Source organism: Phaethon lepturus, unplaced genomic scaffold, assembly GCF_000687285.1.
Source record: "Phaethon lepturus isolate BGI_N335 unplaced genomic scaffold, ASM68728v1 scaffold1039, whole genome shotgun sequence".
Classification (NCBI taxonomy): domain Eukaryota; kingdom Metazoa; phylum Chordata; class Aves; order Phaethontiformes; family Phaethontidae; genus Phaethon; species Phaethon lepturus.
In genome coordinates this window covers 28,480-53,370 of record NW_010560998.1, presented here as the reverse complement: position 1 = coordinate 53,370, position 24,891 = coordinate 28,480, and the positions used below count along the sequence as shown (strand labels likewise).

The 24,891-nt window shown below is 36.8% G+C and overlaps 1 protein-coding gene across 1 annotated transcript in view; it reads left to right on the top strand.

The window, feature by feature from the left end:
- Nucleotides 1–14,414, top strand: part of FTO (fat mass and obesity associated) — a gene marked incomplete at both ends in the record, with an annotated part of 71,180 nt that extends 56,766 nt beyond the window's left edge. The window contains one exon of the mRNA XM_010293818.1: nucleotides 14,290–14,414. Within this exon, the coding sequence (XP_010292120.1) occupies nucleotides 14,290–14,414 (125 nt within the window). The remainder of the gene's footprint in view (nucleotides 1–14,289) is intronic.
- Nucleotides 14,415–24,891: the final 10,477 nt, after the last annotated feature.

Genomic DNA, 24,891 nt, shown 5'->3' with positions numbered 1-24,891 from the left:
TTCATTGTGTTACTCCCTAAACCTCATGTTTGTCATAGAAATTCAGGTTTTGAGGAAGGATTATTTTAATAAAACTAAAATGGCTTAAGTTTCTGAAGTAAAACACTAGCATCTTTAGAGGTCAGATGTAGCTGAAACTTGAACAGCTGTACAACATGCATCCTAGATTGTTTTTAATTGTCTTCCCTTTCTCTAACAGCAGTAATTCTTGTTTATATTGTCAAGAACCTTTCCACTGAGCACAAGCGCACCATACTTTAAGGTCACATGCTTAACCCCACTGCACGGTTACAATGTAAATGGGCCCCCTTTGTTTTCATTAATGTGTGAGGGGTGGGTGCAAGGCAAGTCTGTTCACAAGGATTAAATGACTTATTGTAAAAGTGTCTTAAAGAAAGCATATTTTGTCTCCATACCACAGTTGTTTAGCATTACTCTTGTGCATCCAACCGACAGCCGGTTTGGCAATGGATTTTTGTGTGTCATTTTGTTCTTTTGACCTGTGGTACTTTTTTCTTTCGTTTTTTTTTAACTGAGCTAATGGATTCACCTCAAATAATACAAAACAAAGAAGCTTTTCCTCTTTCCTTTCCTAATACCCTATAAAAGTAGTAAACAGAGCTGGAACTGCTCTTTTCCATCCAAAACCCTTTACATAACAATTTACCGGTTGTTGTTTGTGTGTTGATGTAGAGGTTTCGAATTAAGACTTTCTAAAAACGTCAAATTAAATTAGTATGCTCAGTGCTTTTAATCAGTTTAAAAATGAAGAAAGTATAGCCTCTTAAAATGGTTTCAGGAGTTTTAAGTAAGTCTTGTGCTTTTCTACTTGTAGTCATTGATGTATGGAAGAAAAATACTGTTGAAATCTTACAAGTTATTTTGGTTTTGGTTACCTAGAATTGGCCCTGAGTCCCAAGATTTTAGATGACTTCAAACCCAATGCTGATTGTAATCTGTGGCTGGCATCTGTAATTGTTTTTGTAGGCCAAAAAAAGTTGAAGTAATGCTTTTAAATAAGCGCTGCTCTTTGTCAAGAATTAAATCCTTTTTTTGGGATATCTCCGTTCCAGGTTGTTTTGGGGGTGGTTGTGTGTGTTGTTTTTGGTTTGGTTTTTTTTTATATTTGGTTATAATTTTGGACCATGAATACAATTTGATTCATGTCTGGTTTTGAGAGACACAGATTTATACCAGCGCATGAAAAGAGTGTATACATCTGGCTGTGATGCATCCAATGTGATGAACTTGATCCAAGAGGGTTGTATGCAACAGTTTCTGTGTGTGTACTGAATGTGTAAGCAGTGAATGAACAAGGCAAGGGGAAACTATTATCTCTAGAAGATGAAGCAATAATACGTGCTTATCAAAGCAGAACACTGTTCTGAGTACGGCAAGCTGTAGCTTAGTAGGAATAGTACTTTGTTGGTTTTGAAATTGTGTTAATCAAGATAGAAAATTGTTTTTTGTTTGTCAGCTTGCAGCTGAGACAAAAGTAGGGACATTTCTGAGATGAAAACTCTTCAGTGTGAGCTTATGTTTATAGTATTTGTTGCTGTATTTTAAAACCAAAATGTGACAATAACTTGTTTTCACAAATGATTATCAAAATATTATTTTTCCTCATAATAACTGCTATGGTCCTAGGCTTTGGACAGAGAACTTTTATGTCTTAAGTTTAAATTTTCTTACAGTTCATCTAAACTTTCTGCGTTCTTTGTCATAGGTATTATATATAGAGCAACTTACTGTATCTAGTGACCTTCCAGTATAAGAATAACTGATTGGACTAGTCATAGAACTTTAAACAGGATGATATGTGCCAACCTTGAAAGAAGATTCTTTTGCACTCAAGAACATAATGATATTTTGATATTAGAGTAGTTATGTCTGTTAAGAAATATTTAAGAAAGGTTTTTTGTGAAACAGAAAAAATAAATGTATAGCACTTTAAGACTGTAAATAAGTAGAACAACAAATAAGTCTTCCAGCATGCAGTCTTCTTGACAACAGAGCTTTTGTTGAATGTGAAAAAATTATCAAATATTGTTAAAAGGCGGTCCGTATCCTACTGAAAATCTTTTAGCTTGTTTTTTCCTAAATGAAGTTGTCCCTGAGAATTGATTTGGTATATATATAAAAAGATTGCATAACATCTTAAACAGAAATTTAAGAAGGAAGAGGAAAAAAAAGAACACAAGCTCCAGAGTCCAAATATTGACGAGAGAGACTAGTTTTTTATCAGATAACATGTTTTCCTCTCTAAGAAGAGAAATTTTTATATATACACCACAGGAATAGTTTGGGTGATTGTTCATGTAGACTAGATCTCTTATCTGTGGACTTGAATGCTGTGAAGTGTGATTTGCCCTATAGTGTCATGTTAAAGCAGAATGTGAAGTAGATAGTAACATCAAATGGAGATTTAGAGCTGTAGTGTAGCTCATCATGATGTATCTTTAAGGTCACAAGATTTTGTATGAAGGAACACAGGTCAAACCCTCCTGCTCAAATTTCTATGCAACCCAGAAGATCCACTTTCTTAGCTTAGTGGAGAACATCTCCATTGTGCCATGTACTCACTACGGGCCTGTTAAGGACACTTCGTCAGCTTATGTTAATACATCCTTGACATTGCTTTAACTTTTACTAGTGGATTAACCGATTCTTCTTGAGGAGTGCAGAGGTGGTTAGTCAGCCACCTTTGACCTCTCTCTTAAGCTGGACTTTGCAGCTGAACTTGAGAACCCCTATCTTATTTCACGCGCCTGTAGAAGGCAACCTTAGTGAATGTAAGGCAGGAGCTGTGAATGTTGCGGTGCGGTGTAACAGAATGTACGGTCATGGGGCGGCATGGAGTAACTGTTTTCTGTTTGCCAAATTGTATTGTCATAGTTTGTGAGCACATCATGCAAATGTCACATTTGTTGAATTGCCTGAATCTTCTTTGGTTCAGAGAGTAATCGATGTGCATATATTCAGTGATCTGTTGATCACGCTGTTTGTTTGTTTTCTTTGTTAGGCACATGAATCATATGATAAAAGTTTTATTTTCCCTGATTGAATGCTTGAATGCCATGAATGAAAATTGTCTATATAATGACTTTGAGCATAGTGAACTTTTCAAGTAGTTGGCCGTTCAAGCTTTAAATTCTTTTTCAAGTATTCATGTTTAAATACTTGAATGTTCATGGAAAATGAATATGACAAACGGACAACATTTAGAACTTGATTAAACTCTAAATAAAAATATTTCCAGAAGTTTTTTTTAATGCACTAATAGGTGACAGGAAACAAATTCTAAAATTTTCTTAACTGATTTGTTTTGCCCCTAAGCTACTTCCTTGTTCTTTCCTTGTGTGTACTTTTAGTTGTTGGGTTATTAGTTGATAATCTTCCTTTTTAAGGGTGAAAAACGAATCTCGTGTTTTCTTCTTCCTGAGGAGATAAACTAATCACTGAGAGCTTTATTGCTCCCTTCCTAAGACTGTGAGACAGAGCAAAAATCCTTCTCCAAAATCACAATAAAGTGAAAACAAACCCATATGGGATATCATGGAATATTAATGGAAGAAGAGTGCTACTTTGATAGCATCGACTATTAACATGTTGATATTTGTCGTACCTGCATAGCCATAACATCAGATTTCTCCGAAAGAAAAACATGGGCAGAATACAAACCTAAAGCCCAGGAATTGTAGCATATAGCATGGTCTTTTACTGGAATACAAGTCTATCAATAGAGAATAATCAATAACTGGCTATGGTTTGCATTAACAGGTTTATAAAGTGTAGGTGTTACAGATATATTGCATTCAGAAGAACACTAAATGGCAAGAAATGTTACTTGGCATGATGGAGTTAGGCAACTGGGCGTCACAGGAGGCCGAGACCCTCTGTGGAAAGTGGCCTGTCCTCGGAAGGGGTGGAGGTCCACCTGCATGTACTGTGGATCAATGCTCCAACTCCATGAGGGCATACTGCAATTAAGCAGGATGAGACGAAAACTGTGACTGGAGGTGTCCTATCTGTGTTGTACCCTCCTCGTCTGTGTGTATCTGTATAAAGAATATACAGGCAGACACATAGAGGATTAGGCAGAGTTTACTTTCCGGTTAATTTACTTTAATTTAGGAGGAGGGTTGTTTTTGTTCTGGAAAAAAGTCTGTGTCTTTTGAGCCTACAGGTTTGTAAGCTTGAGCTGACATATTAATTATAAGTAATAATTAATAATAAGCATTGCCTTATTTAGCATTTTAGGTGTGCCTGGACTACTGAATTCATTCTGCAGTTACCTTTTTTCTTGTAAGGGCAAGATTTGTGTTGCCTGTGTATACTAGTAAGACATATTCCCCTTTATCACTCGTAATGGGAAATTAGTGTTCATATGTAGGTGGCATATATATATATAAAAAACAGGGTTATGTAGCTTTATGTTCTAATATGTCAGGATAACATGTGCAAGACTTTGTTCCTAAACATAATCTGAATGCAAGAGTACTAAAACCAAGTAGTTGCCTGTCCTCCCAGGAGGAATCTATATTTACTCTAAGTACCGCATCTGAAATAGTGACTGTACATATTATGGGTGACTCTGATGAGAGTTAAATTGGTAGACTTCTCTCTATGTTCTCCTTTGTCAGTCCCTCATTTTTAAAATTTGATAATATTATGCATTTGTGTGTACACTTACACTGCACACTCTCAATGGCAGGTCATCACCTTTTGCATGGCCTATATATCAAGTGCCTAGCACATGTTTTTATGTAAAAATATAGTTATGTACTGTAACAAAACTGCAGGAGGATAAGGCACTGAAATCTTATTGCCTACTTTTCAGTTGAGGAACAAGCATCATAGCTTGCCAAGTTGTTTATTTCCAAGTGCTGTTTTAGTCATCAACCTCTACTAGTGGGTGGTAGTGTCCTTGCTGCTTGACAATGCCATATTCCCCATACATTAAATACATAGAATATATCGGGTTCCTGTGCTCTTCCCAGGGGCGTGCTCTAAGTTGTTTTTCTGCCCCTTTTGCCATGACAGCTAGTATTACTACTCTACTTACATGATTATGAATTTTAAATCTATGTAAGGTGTGCCATGGTGTCAGTGGGCATAGTGAAGCTGTTACCTGAGCTAAACGTGACAGAACTTCATTGTTGAGGAGTCCCATTCTCATGGGGGTATCCACAGACCTGGTGTGTGGATGATACAGGCATTGAAACCCGTATATAATTCGAAGATATGATTCAGCTGTATGTGGTTGTCTTGCATATGTACTAAATTGCTCTTTTGCTATGGCATGTGTCTTAGACAAGGCATGCCCTCAGGCACTTCTGGACATGAATGGCTTGCTCTTTCATTTGATTGTGGCTTGCAGCTTCTTCATTCTGCAGTGTTTAATCCATTCTGTAACTTGGCTTTCTGTGTTTTAAATTATTTCAATAAAATTAATGACACTGGGAATATGTCCCAAATTATTACGCAGCTGTATTTTTACCAGGCGTTGTGCTAGAAAGCAAGCATTGTGGCTAAGGCAGTAAGTGGCTTGAAGACAAAAGGTAGTGGCTTTGGTGATGGGAGGAAAACGGTGTTTCCATACTAAATGGATATGAGCATGTGCTTTTCAAGAAAATCAGTAATATGACATGTAAATAAACGCTAAAAGGTAGTCACAAATAAAAATGCAATAAAGAATTCAGAATCTAGCACTCACTATCTTCCATATCTCTTTATATTTTGGGGATGTTTAAAAATAATTTTTTCTGTGACCAGTAATATTAACTTCAGTGATTCCAGGTTGTATTTTGAGTGCTACAAGGACTGGGTGTCTAGTCTGGAGATCTTGGTACAAGTCTGCATCTGTAAATGTTTTAAGAGAAGCTTGTATGTAGCTTAACGTATTAGGGCTTCAGTATAAATTAGATGAGTCAAAGCAAAGCCTTGCTTACATGTAGAATTATTTAATTAGAATCAGTAAAGTTACAGGAGTATTTAATTCAAACTAGAGTTTGTTTCAGTGTTTTGTGAGATGGTATTATCTACTTCTGCCATTGAAGCCCATCATTTTTTCCTCTCCTCTTCCCCCCCCCCCCAATTATTCATAATATGATGCTAATTTTCATACGCTAAGAAAATTATAGGGTATTCTTGAGTTCATTTGATCACATAAGATCGTTTATTTTATGATTCTTCAGTGCTTGTTAGAACTGGGCATAATTATTGACACTCAACATCCTGTCTGCTGGCTAAGGGAACTTGTGCAGATAGTACTCCGCGTGATTCAGTATTGCAAAACGCAAGCTGTCCAGAGTGCACATGTGCGCATTAGTGAAGTGAGTCTTGTATTGCATCTTAGCTCAACTGATTTCAGCAATAGTAAATAATCACTGAAGCATACAGTGCTGTGCAGCCCTTCAGAACTTAAGTGTTCAGCCTAACTACTGTTTGCATGTGACCAAAATAGGAAAAGGGAGGTGTATACAAAGGAGTGGATTATAACAAAGAACACTTTCTGCTTCAGCTCTTGTTCAGAAAACATATGTTCAGCCATGCAGGCAACAGTTGGGGTAAAGACACACTGTAGGTTTGGAAACAAAAGGCGTGTTCTTTTCTTGCATTCACAATGTTTTCAAACATATTCACTTGTTAGGGACTAGCCTGTCAGCTGGATCTTCTTGCAAGCATGATTTCTTTTTCCTGACTTCTTTCAAAAGCTTTTTCCCAACAATGTTTTACACTTCATATAATCCACTATGCATGGTAGGCCTGCTTCAGTCTTTGTGCTATTGATGATTCAGAGGTGGAGGGGCCATGCTCTGGGAGAATGTGGCTAAAGAGTAACCTTTCACTCACCCATACATCTGAAGGTGCTAAGCCACTCTTTATTCCAAATATCTTCAGTGGTTCCATTGCTCTTCCTTGATGAGATGGCTTATAATTCACCATTAGAACATTGCCAAACTGATTAGTGCAGCAAAAATATTTTTAAAGTGTTGATCCTTATGGTGGTTTTTTTTTTTTTTTCTTTTAGAACTAAGTATTGAAAATCTTTCAGAGACCTATCATAACTGCATTGAATCATCCAGTAAAAAAGACCTTTTTTTTCTCTACTGGTAATTCATTCAGTTTTGACGTGCCAGAGTAACCGAAAATTACTTGGTCATTCCTTCTGTTTGGATTCCTTTTTCCTAAATATATGGTTTGAGACCCTAGTATAAATACACTTATATTGGCTTAAAGGTAATGGTTATTTACAAGTAAACTCTGCCTGGTTTAATTTATGACCTTTAAACTCATGTAGCTAGAAAATGTACTACTTTAGCTCCACAGGTATATAGTTAAAAGGTGTGACGTTCTAGCGTAGACAAGACCTAAAGTTTCTTTGAAGATGTCACAGTGATCTACTCTCTGTAGGTTTTTCTAGGTCGAACTACTCATCTATCAAGTAAGATATTCATCCTTTGTTGTCAGCAGTGAATACCTCAGAGAGACAGGGCTCCCTACATTTTAATGCATTTAGACTTGTATATAGAGCTCAAGCATATGTTTAACTTTAAGCTTTCTACTCTATAATTGGGTTATGTACTTGCTTAGTTTAGATGTGCACCATTGAATATAATGGTAGGGGAGAATATATAATCTTTGTGGCAGTGGTTTCACACCAGAAACCTGAGCCCCTGTTCCTCTTACCCTACAGAAACACAAAAATTATGTGTCTTTCATGAAGTTCTCTATCTCTTTATATTTTATTTAAATACAGACATAATATTGGACTCAAAGACAAACTGTTCTAATGTTGGAAGTGCTCTATCAGTAACCAGAATGGTTATGGAGTTTTATGTTGACTTGTGGATTATTCATGTATTCTGTTGGAGTAGTAATAGTGCTAGCTGAATTCAGTAGCCTGGGAAATTACCACTGATTAATGTCCATGATTAGAATTTCCCACATAAGGCCCTTCAGACCATGAGGATCATTTAGACAGCTAGAAAATCCACAGACAAGAAGACTCCATGTAAATATTTTCTAATGGAAGGTGCCAGCAAATACCTCCTTGCCAACATGTCAAAACTGCCAGAAGATCTGTGAGGATGGGGATTAACTTTTTAGCATTGTCATCTTAAGGGCCTTGACAGGGAAACATTATTTATATTTTTCTTTGACTGCATATGACTGAAAAGATTTTAACGGTAGATAAAACTAATATAAAGCAGTTAATGATACTGATGTATATTCCAAGTGTGCACCTTTTTCTTTTCATTGAGCTCTGTGTCAGGCATCCTTGAGAATACTACAGCTTTAAAATAAATTGTCCTTCCTTCTCAAATCAAATCTGATTTGTCTCCAGTCTGATAAAAGAAAGCACACACTAGTATATTGCTTCTTTTCAGGAATTTTTTGTTTTGTTTTATAGGCTCTTTAAAAGTAAATTATGTTTTAGATGTTGCAGTGACTTCTCTGACTCTCAGGAAGAAAACAGTTAATAATAATTTCTTTCCTTTCAGTTCCCATGAGCCTACCTTCATTGTACAGTTTGCATATAACAGCTAGTAAGAGTAGAATGTACTGAACCTTAAACAAATCTATTAGGATCACCATGGCAAGAAACTGGGAAAATGGCAGGAAAAACGAACAATGATTTTGTAAACCCTCCAAAGGTCAGAAAAAGGCTTTCAGTAAGTATGCAGAGGCTAGAAATCAAATCCCATTTCCTATCATAAGAAACCAGTTGTTTTAGCAGCAGTGGTTAATGTACTGTACGTGAAAGATTTAAGACTACTTGGAAAGCTTTGCTTCTGTTTTATTAGGCTGCTATTGAAAAGCCAACAGCATAACTTCAACTAGGTGCTTTGAGATTTCTTAATGGGCTGTCAAGGGCAAGACACCAGGTCTGTGCTATACTAGCTCTTTCCTGTACATTAAAACAACAGGGGCCAAATGATCATATACAGAAGTATGAATTACTTGATGCTTTCTCTGTTCCATATGGTCAGCCATGTCTTTGGCAATTAATCATGTACAGAATCAGTTGAGTGCTCTCTGAAGCATTGAAGTCAACATTTAGTTGTACCTGTGCCAGTGGGGGCAGTGGGGGTTGCGAGTGTAAAATAGCAGGATGAAGAGCTGCTGGCGCCGAAGCCAGAGCAGCTGGCTTCTATAAACAACACTTTTTTCCTCTTTACCTTTTTTTTTTTTTTTTTTTACTTTTTGACAAATATGAGTCGTTTTTCAATATCATCCAAAACATGAGGGTTGTTGAGTGAAACTGTGATATCTGGCATAGTGGATCAATAAACAAAAGGCAGAGAATTGGGTTTAATGTGCCCAAATTACTGGGTGATAACTTAAACCATACTGGCTGCTTCCATCGTATCAATGAAAACGGGTACATTTGCTCATATTTTAAGTAAAAATTTTAAAAGTAAAGAAGAAATGAGCAGTGGTTTGTAAGCAATTACTAGCTTTTTTATCACATACAAGTTATGACATGTTCAATTAACATGGCTTAAAACATTTCAGAGGGGAAAAAAATGAACCTAAAAGGCACAGTGTTCTAGTTTTACTGAATATCATTAGGATACTTTTTTGCATTAAAAGCAAAATAAAGTCTCAAAAATAACAAGGAAGATGACTTCTAAAATTTTAGCCCTGCTTACAGATTTAACGCTTTATGTTTTTTCTTTCCGTATTAGTTATTGACTATAGAGAGATGACTGCTCTATTAAAGTAGAAGTGGTTAGTAAAGATTCAGAAACTTATCCTATTTAAACTGGTGGTGAGTAAATTAAATCTTAACTCAGAGTGAAAAATCTGATTTGTTGACCCAATCAAGTGGGACCAAGAGACAAACTGTCCCAAGTGCCACTTTAGTTCAGACTGAAGGCTAATTTGTTTGACAGAATAACTAGGCTTCATGTCTCCAGCTATACAATGCTTCTAACCTTAAGTTTGGCTCCTCAAGAGGTCTGTATTGAAGGAGGGAAAATCTAGCTTTAAAAGACTAAAAATGTACCAGTGTGAATTCTGGAGTGTTTAGAGTTTGCTTGAAAAGGTTTTTTGCTTGTTTGTAAGCATGTCGTGGTATTCACCGAGGATACATACAGTTAAGCAGGGTAGTGGCCTATTGATGTTGAAATAGAGTTTCTTCTGCTGTCTATCTAAGAAAAAAACCACCTGTACTCCTGTTCCGATACCTAGGTTAGCTCATTAAGACTCACAAAAGGTATCTAATTTTAAGTGTGTATCCTGGGTGAATAGTAAGATTTGGCTATAACATGTTTCTGTTCAGTCCTGTGTCACTGATGGATTTTTTCAGTGGGAGTGAGAGGAATATGATACTGGTCTCTTAAAATCTCATTTTAGTACCTTTCTTTCTTACATGATAAGAAAAATGCTCTGATGGCTGTTGCCTGATATGTCACTAGAGCACTAGAGTTAGTTCTGCCACTGTACCGGGGGAAGGTAAAGGATATAATTCCCTAAATGCTGTGTTTAACATAAAAGGCTGAATTGGCAACTGCTGTATATACATGTGTGTATGTAGCTTTGAGCTTTTTTGAGAGCTGGGTTTTGTGTTTGTTTTTAAGACCATGCTGTTTGGGATTTACAAGGAAGTGCCCTAAATACATTAATAGATCTGTAAGGAGAATTGCAGAAGATTTGCTGAAAATATTACCATATTACCAGTACTACTTATTAGAGAGACATGCTGGCCAACGAGACAAGAAGTTCCTTCCCTCAAGTGATAAGCAATTTCTGTAATCTCGTTGCTTAGGTTGTCCAGGATATGTTTTTGCCAGCTCAGGAAGCAGAAGAAAGAAAGTTTCAACAATTTGTAAACATTACCACCCTCAAGAATCTCTGTGGACACAAGGATGAGATAAGACAGGCTGTAGGGCTGGTTACACTGTTTATTTATTCTACTGTCCTGTGGTCCCATGTGTGCAGAAAAACACTGAGTCAGTGCTGAGTCCAGCTCCGAAATGTGAAGGCTTCACTCAGCATTGTGCAAAGGGGGCCTCTGCAGACAATTATCTGTCATTAAAGAACATTAAAAGAATTGAGACACAAGGTCAGATTTTCTTTGATGGGATGTGCAACTATAGTGATGTTCAAAAGAAGGTCACTCTTGCCCTTTAGAGCAGGGGTGGTATCGGCTGGGTATCTGACTTTTTTTATCAGTGTTGATGTGAGGAAATGGCTTTCCCAGCTGATAACATCTTTGACCGAGTTTCTTGAACCCTTGACCTTTATCAGTCAAGGTATATATTGAATCCCCTTGTTAAAAGTAAATCCCCAAACAAGTTACATGGAAAAGAAAACTTTCAAAAGAATGTGGTTTATATTATTTTACCCAGAATGCTGCTTTATTTGCTACAATTTGGGATTTTTATTGAGATTATAAGAATAGCAAGTTATTAAGAAATGCCTCTATAAAAGCTACATATCAAGCCCTGGACTTGTGTTGCGGGTAACCTTAGTGCCCTCAGCACTCTTAGAAAACAAGTAAATCCGTTAAATTGCTATGTATTGTTGTTGTATGTTGCTTAATAGTACTATTTCACCCTCCAGGTAGCTGCAACTGGACTCACAGGGCTCAGTACAGAAGCATTTATGATGTCAGTGTCAAACTATGAGTTTGATTTGAACTGCGTACATCACCGCATAAATTAAAGATATTAACAGAATGCTGGAGCAGTATAATTGTTCTCTCAGTAAAAGTTAATTTACGTTCAGTTTCCAGAATTATGATGTTCCTGTAGATGGAGGGGACTTTAGTGGAACTCAGTACCAAGGCTGCAATTTGGCCAGGCGCTCAGAATTCATACAAAAGCATTGACTGTGAATAGTTGAAGAAGTGGTCACCCATCTTCTCTGACTGATAATACTCTAATCACATCATCTTTTCATCAGATTTTAACTGAAAATTCTGTAGGAACTATCAGTTCTCTATGCTCTGCACTTTGTGAATCACACATTTAGGGTATGTTGATGGTTTTTGCCTGCAAATAACTATACTTTCAGCTTTGTGAGGCATAGCATCACTAAACTTGGGGCTTTTCTGCAGTCTTGGAGAGAAGCAGACTTCTACGCTATCACCAGTGGATTTCACTATCCCATTGTGTTTAATAAGACCATCTAAGGACTCTGAAAAGGTGTTCTGTGTCACTCGGTGTACTGTGGCCTAGCTGTATGGCTATACTCTGATGATCCTATAATACAGAGACAAGTTTTAGTTATAGTGCTGTGTCAAGTATTGCACATGGTAAATATAAAAGTTAAAGCATGAACGTGCGAGGAATGTTAATTGACATTCATTAAAGAATGTACATCTCTTCATCTCATGTAAGTATGTTCTCGCATGCAGAAGTCCTCTATCAAATCCTGCTTTAAACTGTGCAGCTGCTGGAAGTGAGACTCTAAGATCAGATTGTTGAAGTTGGCAGATACTAGAGCTTGTGGAAAAGATGTTGTAGGTCAGTGCAAGGGAAACCCATGTCAGGGAATCCTTATCTGAAAATAGTCTCTGGCTTTTTGTTTGCTTTGTAATGTCAAAGCAGGGTCAAGAATGTGATCTGTATAGACAGAGTTTTGAACATTTTGGGTTTTTACAAGAAAATGGTCTTTTTGATGTCTAAGCCCTGTATGACAGGGTAATGCCTTTTGGTAGGCCAGCTGATAGAGCCGGGAGGTGGGGAGGAAGATGCTATTCGCTCTTTGTCATCTGATGCTGGTGTAATAAAATTATTTTCTGTCTCTATGAACCCTGTCGTTTTTGTCTCTTGGAACCACCATGGCAGTAGCAATGTTACCACTCCTTTACATAGCTTAAGAAGTGTATAATCTGCATATTATTCTTTCTCGTGGGAAAAAAAAAAAAGCTGTCAGATCAAGCCTGTTTTCACAAACTGAAGATAATAACAACCATTTACTTCACAGAATCCCTACAGGAATTTTAGTGGTGTACATTTGGCCAGGGCAGAATGCAATGTGTATGTGATGTGGAGGAGGCTACATGCCATGTCTTTTTGTCATGTTGTTCCTGTAAGAGAGGCCATGCTGGGAGTAGCAATTGCAGCTCTTGGTGATGTTTGAGTTGTGTTTTCAAACTCACTTCTACAACTGCTCAGGTTAGAAACACGTTTTTGCACCATTTTCTGTGGAAAAAAATAGGTTTGTGCAAGCGTTCTGTCCGTTCAGTCATCCTTCCCAAAATTAGATTAGATACTTTTATATGTTTGCAGAAAATGTGACAGAAGGTTAGAATAGCAAAAATAATTAAGTGAATATTAGGGGCTGGTTAAGATAAGAAAGGCAAATACAGTATCTTCACTGAAGGAAAAGGCTGCAGCGTTGACTCTAGATCTCTGTTGTGGCTGGAATGCTGCACACCAAGTCAGCCCATGTACCCTGGTCGACATATGTGTTAGTAGCGTGAACATCAGCTTGTGCCATTTCTTTCCCAAGTTGGCAGACATGGGGAAGCACAGGGGAAAAAAGAGGAGAAAATGGTGGGCAAGTTAGTAGTTGAGGGTAAAGATGGAGTGAGGGAGTTTGCGTTAGCTTGCTGGGTGGATGAAGGACGATAAGATGATCTGCGGTTTTGTTACATCAACGCTAACTGTTGATAAAACATTTGGGAAGGCCAGTAACTTTTGGTCTGCAGAGACTGAGTGTGACCCTACTCCACAAAGACTTAAATCCATTATTTGTGTGTTTGTGTGTGTCTGTGTGTATATATATATAAAAAAGCAATTTTTAATTTATTCCATAAAAGAAAAAAGGTAGAGTTTTACAACGTATTTACTTGAAATACTTCATGATAAAGAGAGCATGGGGACATCATCAGAAATTCCTTTCAGAAGATACAATACAAACAAGTATTTCTTCTTTAGCTTCACCAAAGATCAAAGCGGAGGTGGAAGTCCCAAACAGGAATGCTGTATTGAGGGAAACATTTCTGATATGATTTGGGACAAGAAAATATTTAGAAAAGAAAAAAATTATGTCTCAAAAAAATGAGACCTAGAATGCACAATGTCATCTTGTGTTACTTAAGGCAATGAGATTTTAAGGTTTACCTTATGTGCCATGTACATTGATTAAATACCAAATACATGGTGGCCATTTCTAACCATCATTTACTGTATTGATTTGTCAGCAGTGGAACTGTAATAAAAAAAGCTATTGATTTACTGTCCTTATTTGCTTATGGGCTTTTTATTAATTTTACACATTGTTTCCTATTTCTAGATTATAATTTTTATGTGTTTTTTTCCCTTTAAGACAAGCCTGGTCCTCTCTGAAGTTGGAAAGGAGGAACAAATTGAGGAACAAAGGAATGAAACCATCAGCTGCTTCTTGCTAGTTCTTACTGAGCGACAAAAGCTGCGTAAAGAATGGACAGCAAGGTGAGAAATCTTTGAAAAACAGTAAGGTAATAAAATTAAAAACAAGTATACAAATATAGTCCTATAAATCCCCTTGGGGGGAGCAAGTTCACGTTTTAAAAAAATTTGGAATTTTTGAAGTGTTCAAATAGTACTTTTCCTTGAATGGGATCCTCAAGGTTTCTGCTTCTGATTTCAGAGTTACTTTTTGGGAGAGAATGCTCCCTTACTGTACTTACATAGTGCAATCTGTTGAGAATAGCCTGATAGGCAGCATACATATTTGAGGATTGGTATCACCTTAAGTGCCCTAAGGTTTTCCGCATACTGCTAACAATATGAGTAGTACTCCTTGCTGGCATGCCATGCTAATAGATGTCTTGTCCTTATTGTCCGCTTTCTTCCTGATTTTCACATTTTTACATGGTGTCTTACTGGTATTAACTGGGTTGTGTTGGGTGAGTTTGGCCTAAATATACATATTGCTAGAGTTCGTATCATGTGACTGTTCTATTATACCTGAGTTCTTAAATTGAACTTACTGCCATGGTAATGAATCAGGTGGTGTTGTCAACAATTTTTAAAAGTTGTTTACGTTTTTATGTGAAGAACTTTATGTTACTGGAATCTGGTTGAACGCATGCATTTCAGAAACTACAGATCTATCATACTTCTAGTTCTTTCAGAAATATGTGAATTCAAAAACAATTTCCACTGAATGCCACCTTGTGTCCTCTGTAGCTGCTAAATGAGTTGGTCACCTTTTTTCTATTTCTAAAAGGTATAATTTATACTCTTTTAATATAAATCTCTGCTTATTTATGATATTTACATAAAATATATAACAGTCTGAAATTTTCTACCAAATGTACAGCTTTCCTTTAAAACTGGATGACCCATGCTTACAATTAAACACAGTTTTTAGTCAGAAGTATTTTTAAATGAGATTTTGTTAATCAAAAATTAAGCTAATCAAAACTAGCACTTAACTGGCATGATCTTTTTACCTGCACTGAATGTTCCAGTTAAGGGAGTTCTCCTGTGTTTTGTTAGTGTATAATTTTGGAAAATTCCTAAAAATTCTATGGGATTGACTTTAAAAAGTTGATTGTACATATGGGATCTGACACTTGAGTGGTTTTGCTATTCCAAATCATTACAGTGATGAGTGGACTTGAAACATTTTAGAAGCTTTAGATAAAAATTAACCATTATTACACAGCAGCAATTATTATTACAAATTAGAGGCTGTGTTTTATAAGTCTGCATTCTTTTGAGTATGGAATGTTACTAATTAATGTTACTAATGTTACTGATACTAATCAGTTAAGATTTCAGAGCGAAAAAAGAGCTTAGTAAGGTGGATCTACAGTATTGTTCATATTATCATGTGGGGTTTGTTTCTTCCTTTTTGAGGAATTTAAGGGATTTGGAGGGTGGAGGAATTTGCCTCCCATCACCATACTTACTAAATAATGTGAAGTGTTTGGCTACATTGGAAACAGAGGAAATCACTTCAGGCTTTTCCAGGTGACGCGTGCATCTTTGTTGTGAACCAAAACAGAAAGCTTCCTAGAGCTTGGAAGAGGCTAAACAATTCTAATGAGTGGAGTATCGTTTTAGTGTTCGTTTAGTTTAAGAATTATTTCCTAATATATGAAGTCATCAGGACTCGTGGCAATCGGGACTCACGTAAAAGCAGCGTAGCTCTAGTGTTTCTAGTCTCTGCTTGCTGCTCACAATGTACCCGGAGGCTGGAGCCGGGGTTGCCGCTGTAGACATAGTCTAGTCTTTGACACAGAAAAGCTAAAGTTCTTGGGCAGGGGTAGGGAGAGGCACAAGCAGACAAAGTGCAGGCCTCCTTAAAACTAAACACCTGAAAGAAAATTTCAAGAGCATTGTGCCTTGAAAGTTCTGAAAGAAAGTGTCCTTTGAGTATTAAATATCCATACTCCTTTTTCTTTCCATTTGATGTTTCCCATCCCAGTGACCTGTCTGAGAGTCTCATCCATATGATCTGCATAAAGAGACTGTTACCATACACCTCACTTTACTTCATCAAAGCTTCAGCTAGATGTCTGGAATGAAGCACTGGCTGTGGTAGCCATCAAGCATACGGTGGTGAAAGTTATAAAACGTCCGCTGTGGTACTAGCAGGGCTGCCCATGTTTTAGAGATCAGTCTATTGTGTACTTTGGAATTACATGAGAAAAATGTGCTTGGACAGGAAATAATTAGCACTTGTCAAAGGGCAGGCAATAGGTTACAGTATTTTACTTTCAACAGGCTATCAGGGGATCAGCTAGATTAGATAATAGAATTTTTTTCCTCTGGAAGTTAAATACAGATGACTCTAATTACCTTACATTGTGCATTAGAGAGCACATTATGAACACTACAACTTCAAGAAATTTAGGTCAATGAAGGGAGGGCAGCTGGCAAAAACTTTACTCTGCCCTTGGTCTTTGTAGAGTTACGTAGGCATGCTGTTCTTTCATGCGTTTTATTTGTGTCATTGACACCTTAAATTAAAAAAAAACCCACGCATGCTGGCAATTGATAATACAAACTGATTCAGCTTTTACAAATTTAGCCTTTCTCAGAGAAAGGCATATGAACTGTTTTGATACGTGTATGTATCTACTGGGCTAGAGCACGCCCTTGCTGTATTTGCTTTAAGTTGTACCACTGTTTCTCCATATTAACCGACTGAAATTACTCTCTAAGTTTTTATTTCAGCTCCATAGTCCAAAACACGTGGTAGTGCATTTAGTGTTACGGCTCGCCATTTCATATACTTTTGACTCGAAGACCTCCTCAGGATCTTAAGTATGAGCAGGTCTTCTAGGGATTCAAGTTGTTCTATGTTGAGTGGTAGTGATCCGAAATACTTCAGGTAGGACTCAATGAATGTCCCCTAAGTGTTAAAAGAAATGGTCCAGAGTTTCTAAAGCCCCAGATTTGTTTATACTGCATGATAGTGCCTGATGGACAGGTTGTTAGAGCTGTTAAAGAGCTGCTCTAGCCCTTTGAACTGACCCCTTCTTGACCTCTGCTTACAGAAGGTCACTGTTCAGCTTATGAAGTAAGGGAACCTTAGATTCTACTGTAACAAATAGTGAGTCAAGAGAACAGCCGTGAATTTTGGACTAACCATGCAAACCTGTGTAGACTTTTTAGGGTCACTGTATGATAATTAAAATTGTTACCAAATTATATGGAAATTTAACAGCAATAGTGGGAAAGAGAGGGTGGAGTCTAATGCATTGGGTTTGATAAATGAAGTGTGAAGTTACCCATCTGGCTCTAGACAGCCCTCTTTTTCTCAACGAAAGGGAAACATTTAAAAATAACCATGGTACATCTAGAATCAATGACCCATACAGAGAGCTGGAATAGATCAAGGTTTAATGGTGGCTGTGGAAGAAATTATCATTTGAAAAGTGAGACAAAGGATGAAAAAGTACAGTTCAATATCTGCACCTGATTCATTTTCAAAAAAGGCCTTAATATTTTTAGCCCATTGATGATGCTATTGACATTTTTTATTTTACTTTTTAACTGGAACCAGAAAGTTGTTATATCATAAAGAAACAGTTTGGCCAAAAAAAAAAGTACTTGAATTTCAAGAGAGAATGTTGCCTTTTCCTGATCAGTAAATGCCCAAGAGGACTGGGCAGTATAGTTCAATAATAATTGTATCTCTTATTTCTCTTAACAGAACTTGTATCATGTTATAATAATACTGTCTTTAACGCTTGCATGACATACTCAGCTTATACTACCAAACTAAATTGTCATCAAGAAATCAACAATAGATTAATTTAAAGGATAATGTTTAACTACATGCAAAATTATTAACTGCTAGGAAAAAAACATGGTTAGTTAAACCTTTACTAAAATAAGTATTTTTCATGCAAAAATTTTATTAGACCAAAATAGTTTTATTATGATGCAGACTATTGCACCATTTCTCCTAGGGGAAATTCAGTCAGTAAATGTAAAGTTTTGGAGAAATACATATTGAAGTGGAAACTTTGATAGGAAAAATAAAATTATTTATGATGAGTGTATTTTCATAGTTGTGCTACTTAAATTCTGAAATCTTAAGTTCTCTCTAAGTCATCACATAACGACAAATTAACATAGTGAAAACAGCAAACATTCAATAAATAATTTCAGCCAAAATAAACACAAAATTCTTCTGGTTCATGAGAGAAACAGCAGAAAAGTGTTAATTAATTGATTACATCTTGGAAGAATGAAGAACTTAAAACTTTGCCTTATCGAAATAACACAATGAAAAAAATCTATTTTATGAGGTCATTCTAGAACTCATAACATTTTGAAGATCAGATCAGTGTGTATTTTTAGAATCGTTACATTTTTCTATCTTCGCACAAGACTTCAAAAGAACTTGTTACTCATGGCAAATAATAAAAGTTTCAGGTTTCAAGTCAAACTTGAGCTATAATTCTGTAGCGGCTTTTTGCCTTTGTCAAACCCTTCTTACATGTCACAGTTTTGACATAACAATGTAAAGGTATGTATTTTTCTTCTACCTACAGAGAACACTTACCATACTACTGAGATAGTCTTACCTCTCAGCAATGAAATCTGTATTACTATGTGGCTATTTATATGGGTATTTAAATTATAAGTACATAGCGTAACAATTGAGTCCTAATCTGTGATAATTAGGTTAGGTTCTGTTAGGTTCTATAATAAGAAAAACAAGGAAGAATGTGAGAGTGGAATCCTAAAATAATATGTATGCTAAATGAAATAGATACAAACAGGAAGAATTTTAAATATTTTCTGTTTTGAATAAAAAGTTTGGGTTTTGTTTTTGGTGTTTTTTTCTTATGCTTTCCTTCTTCATACCTTGGAATTTTAGATCATATCTAAGAAGGTAATTGAGGTAGATTTTACTCTTTTTATCTCCAGTAGGACAAAGTGGTGTTGACATAAAGAAGGAACATATATCCTTCTGTAACAGAAGAAATGTTAAGAAGTAAGCAGGGGCTTTGGGAAAATTGGAGCAGATTTTTTCCTTCCGTCACAGACTTTGTGTATTTTTAAGGAACTCACTAAATGCTAGGTTTTTTTAATGAAAAGTGGTAATATCAGTTGACAGTCTAGTTGACAAATACTGAACTGTTTTACACTCTCAGGCCTGTCAAGATGATACACGTATGAAACATTGTGAACTCTTCAGAAACTACTGCAATGGGAGCTACACCAGTTCCAAAGATTTAACAGACAAATTGCAGAGGTGTCAAAGTCTGATAGAGAGTGGGGAGAAGCATTTGGGTTGTTTAAAGCTTTTGTGGTTGTTTTGTGTAACATGAGAATGACAGATTTTTTTTTTTTTTTTTTTTTTTCCCCCTCATGTTGCGGATTCCAGCTTCCACATTTCTGAAATTAGTAAGGATGTCAGTACACACAGCTGCGTGATCTCTAGTGGGTTTTTTGTAACAGTTGTCCTTTCTGGACAATATGTGTGTCAGCTGGAATGGATACTCAGTAAGTTAGCAACAAACACAGACAAAAATTTTGATTCGTTATTTTGGAAATCACCGGGCGGGGGGGAAGAAAATGATATTTGGATTCTTTGATATTCATATTTTGCCTGTGTGCGTTTGTATGCTCTTTAAAAGAAGAAAATCGAACTGTTCAGCACCCAGTATGTAATCTAAAACAGTTTTTCAGAAAATAGATGTACATTGTGACTGAGATGGTAATGCTGAATACTGTATGTTAATCGGGACGAGGCTTTGAGGCAGGCTGAAAACCAACCTTGCATCTTTCAAATGAATGGAGGAAACACTGCGACTTCAATGAAGTTGTCAGGTCTCCTGCTGTAGTTATGCTTAGACATCAGCTGCCTTGATTGACCTTTGACTTTTCTCCAGTTGCTTATTACCAGACTTCTTTTGCTTCTCGTGACCCTTCCTGTTCTCCGCCTCTGTCTTTCACCTGTGTTTCTTGTACTGAGGAGTCTTTGAAGCAGCCAAGCTTGGGATCAATAGGTACAAGTACTCTATGGAACAATGGAAATACTGCTTGATTAAATGCTGCTGTTTAACCACCACTATTATTTCCTTTCAAACTGTCTTGACCCTTTACCCTTGAAAAGACTTTGTGTTTACAAGCTGTGGCTACTTACAGAAAATGCTGCTTCTTACCTTGGGATGTCACTACATCCACAGCAAATATGGTGCAAAAAATGTTATTTGGTGTAGGGGCTTAAAACAAATTGTATTATAGGGCAGTCTGGTATAAGTTGCAGGACTTCAGCTCTGTGTGTGGCTTCTGTGTGTGTCAGACTCTTTCATTAGGCACTTTGTAGGCAGTTTTTATTCTGAGGGTTTACTGTATCATTTTAGTTTAGCTTTAATGCTCCATTTCTGAAAACGACGAAGAGATGCATCATTCCCTATCCGAATAACTACTAGATCAAAATTCTTTGACATTTCCCTTCTTTGTTTTCATGCTTTTCTTGTTATGGTAGATGGATTTTTTCAAAAGATGATTCAGTGACACTTCCAAAACTGACAAATGTCACAAATTTAGTCCTTATTTATAGTGCAATTAAAGTTTCCAAAACCAAAAGTGATAAAGAAATTGCCTGCTCTATCAGAGCGCAATTGATGATGTTTTTTTTTTTTTAAGCTAAATTTTTTAGAGGTTTGACTTCATTTCACCTGGACAGGCTCTTAAAGTCAGCATGGGTGACGTTTCCTTATTTATGTAAGCTTTATAGTAGTACAAGAAAGATATTTATTGTTGTTTTTCCAGTGGTTTGACAATGATTTGCTCACTACCACTGGGAGATCTGAATGCTGGAAATGGAGATTATTGTGTTTCCAGGCTGCAGGATGCTGGAGATTGAATAGATCACAGAGGTGACAAATTTATAATCTGTGGAGACGAAGTGTTAGCCACATCATCAGAGAGTTGAACCACAAAGTAGCATTAGCATCAGCTGTCATCTTTCCTGGAAGACAGAATGGTATCTGCCAGAGGCAGGGGAAAAGGAGAAAAGCCAGGAGAATTCAGCGTGTTGTACATTGCTCTTTAGCTGCCCATATTAACCAAAGATCTGGTGTTATAAACTAGAGATAAAGTGTGACTGGTCTAGAGAATGAAAAATTATCATAGATCTCTTTTGTTTTATCCACTGAGTTTTCTTTCTTCTGCAGTATCAATCCATACTTTCCTTTGCCTTCAGCAAAACGTGCTAATGTCATTGTATGTAACATGTCCATAAAGCTACTCACAAACTTATTATGAACTGAAACTTTGTCTAAAACCAGACATTTAAAATTAAACAAAACTAAAGATAGAATTCTCTCTTCTGTAAAATAATAGAAGCCTTATCCAAACAAGACTTTATTGTTGTTTGTTGACCATTATTGTCACAGCTTTATCTGTCATAAAGCTGAATTAAATTAATTTGATTTGGAGGATCTGTGTTAAATAATCTGTATATATTACCAATACAGAAAAAACAGAGGGTGACATAAAGGGTTTACCTAGCCAAATGGTGTGCTTATCATGCCATAGCATGAAGCATGAGTGAGCAGGTTCTTACATAAGTTCATGACTGAAGTCTTAAATGCTGTCAGCCTTATGTTATTAAAAGTTTCTCTGCATATATAGACCTTGATGACTCCAGGGATTGGTAATGAAATACAAAGCCTTTTGTTTTCAGGTCAGCATTTCAAATATGGTTCAGGTAGATAGTGCCAAAGATTATTCCCATTGGGTATCTGTGTTTGATGGCCTATGTAAAATGCACTGGTTCTCCAATCCTAGTAGGCAGGTGTGTATATCACATAAAGCAACTGTTACAGGTGACACTAATTGGTACCCTTGCTGGCATTTTTGGAACAGCCAAAAATTAAATGGATGTAGAAACTGAGCAAGATGCTGTCAATGCGCTAAGCAGTCTAGACTGTGGTTGTGAGGTAGTGATAAGCCAATGAATATCATGGCAGACTGTGGTCAAAAAGAAGAATGTCAGTCGTTGCGTTGCTCTGCAGTTTGCTTGCACTAAATGTTATGGTAACTTACTCAGATAATCATATGCTGGTGAGAAAGCAGTGGTAAATTACTGGACGATGTCAACAGCATTGGACGAGAGGGAAGTGCAATCCACTGGGAGCCCAAAAGAATGGGTTGGAGATGTATCGACTAATCAGAGAAACTAAGATGAACTAGGGAATAGAATTAGATTTACTTGCTTATTTTCACTACTAAAGAGATCTTTTAGGCATCTTAACAGTTTAATTTGGCTATATTATTTGTGCTGTTTATTTTGTCTGAATTTTCAATTCTTAATGTATCATTGCTGTGGGATTATTCAATTCTAAACTATGATGTTTAAAACAGCTAAAAAAGGAAGTTACCATTTCTTATGCTCAAGATGTTCTGTAAAAACAGAGAACTTGGGAACCTGTTACATAGCATGCATTGTTTTGGTATTCTTCATCTTGTTTTGGTAAATGACAGCAGCCCCAAATGGGCCTTAAATCATATGTAGTACTAGCAGAAGAAAATCCCACTATAACTTACTTGAGTAGCTTAGCCAACTGAGAACGCTTCTGGACATACGCAACACCCTAACTTACTTGTAATTCACAATATATATTGGTATTTCCGTATTGCTGTATTCTAGAGACTATCGAGCCTGGGTTTGGTGGTGGAGGAGGTAGGACTCCATGGGTGAGGAGTGTGTTAAAGTAACATCAGTGGACGTCAGTCATCCATAATTGAGAGAAGTAACTGAAACAAAAAGGTATCTTGAGATGTATCAAAAAGATTAACTGAGAAACAGGTTCTCAAAATGCAGGGTTTGTGGGAAAAGCTAAGAAAAGTCGGTTGACTATTAAAGTAAAAGCGGTAATACTAGGAGAAAAGAGTATTCTGCTGGAAAAGGAGAGTTCTGAGAGCTACTAATAAGACAGTGTTCCACACTTTCCACAAGGGTAAGCTGAATGGATCTGTTAATTATACCGGTGGATGTGCTGGGCTTAGATTTAGCTCCAAATTATGCTGGAGGGCATTTTTTGTACAAGTTTAGACGGTAGTCTTAAAATTTTGCCAGCTGTTTTTGAGCAAGTCGACATTTTCTCATTTTTGTTCTCTCATCTTTAGTAATGTCAACATTTGGTCTTTCTGAATTCTGAAAAATATTCCTATCAGAACGATTTTTGACCACCTAGTAAAGGTGGATTTGAACCAACCGCTTAGTATCCAGTCCAACGTAGATGACTTGCTAGCTGTACAACATGTTTATTGCAAGGCATATAAGGTCTAATTATTTTATATTAGGCCATCCTGAAAGTATTTTAGGTATTTGCCCTTCTTTGTAGATACGGGTAATCCCAAAATCCAGATGTGTGTGTTAGGGATTGAGGGGGAGGTCGACAGAGGGGAAAGGAGGGGAGGAATGGGATTTGAGAGGGAAGAGGGTGCAATGTTGGAGGGTTTTAACTGTTTTGCTTGCCTGTAGGTGACACTGTTGCATTATTTATCTGCACATTTTCACATATCTTGTCCAGGGACGAAAAAAAGTTTCATTGAAATCATTTGAGAGAGATTCAAATAAATACATTACCCTAATGGTTCCTTAAGCCTGTTCCTTAAGATACAGGTAGATGAATTGCATGTTCTCCTTCCCAAAGATGGCAGCAGTTTATAATATTATTTCTGATTAACTAGCTCACTAGCATTGCATCTTCAGTTCAGTATTCCCTTGACAGGCAAGATGCTAAAGGGATTGCTTTGCATGTTTCTAAAGACTAATGTAATAAACCAAGATGATAATACACTGATGAAAAAAAAAAAATCTTAATTCGCTGCTAAGTTATGGCAATATAAAGTTAAAATGTTTTTCTTTGCTCAAGTCATTTAAATTAATAATGTGTGCCATTAAGTGAAATCTCACAGAGGATTTTTTTCTTCTTTGCCATTAAGTATGCTAGCTACAGAGAAAATGAAATATTCTATGAGGCTTGAGCAATCACCTGTCTCTAAGCTACTGTGTGTCTGCTGCCAGATGTTCAGGTGCTGGTGCTGCTGCTTTGACATGTATATCTCTTCCAGGCAAAAAAACAATATATACATCAGTCCAGGTGCAAGGTGGCCTTGCCAGCAAACCTGCCTCCTCCTAGCTGTGACACTCATCCGCTCCCCATCAGAATGTGTACGTTAGAAGGGGATTGTAATTAACCCCTGGAAAGCATAGGTTTCACTAAAGTGATGTGCACAGTAATGATATTGTTATCTTCCTTAATTTCCAGTTTCACCATCAATTATGCCATGTGTTTCATCCAGTTGCTGCTACCCTCCCAGTGTTAATTATAACCTACAAGACTGTTACAGTTAATTTTATGGCAAGCATATTGTCTCTTCAAGGCTCCACAGCAGCTCATAAATTATCTTGAAGGTAAAATGTAACTTGGGGAACTAGTTATGAAAATTCCATCCA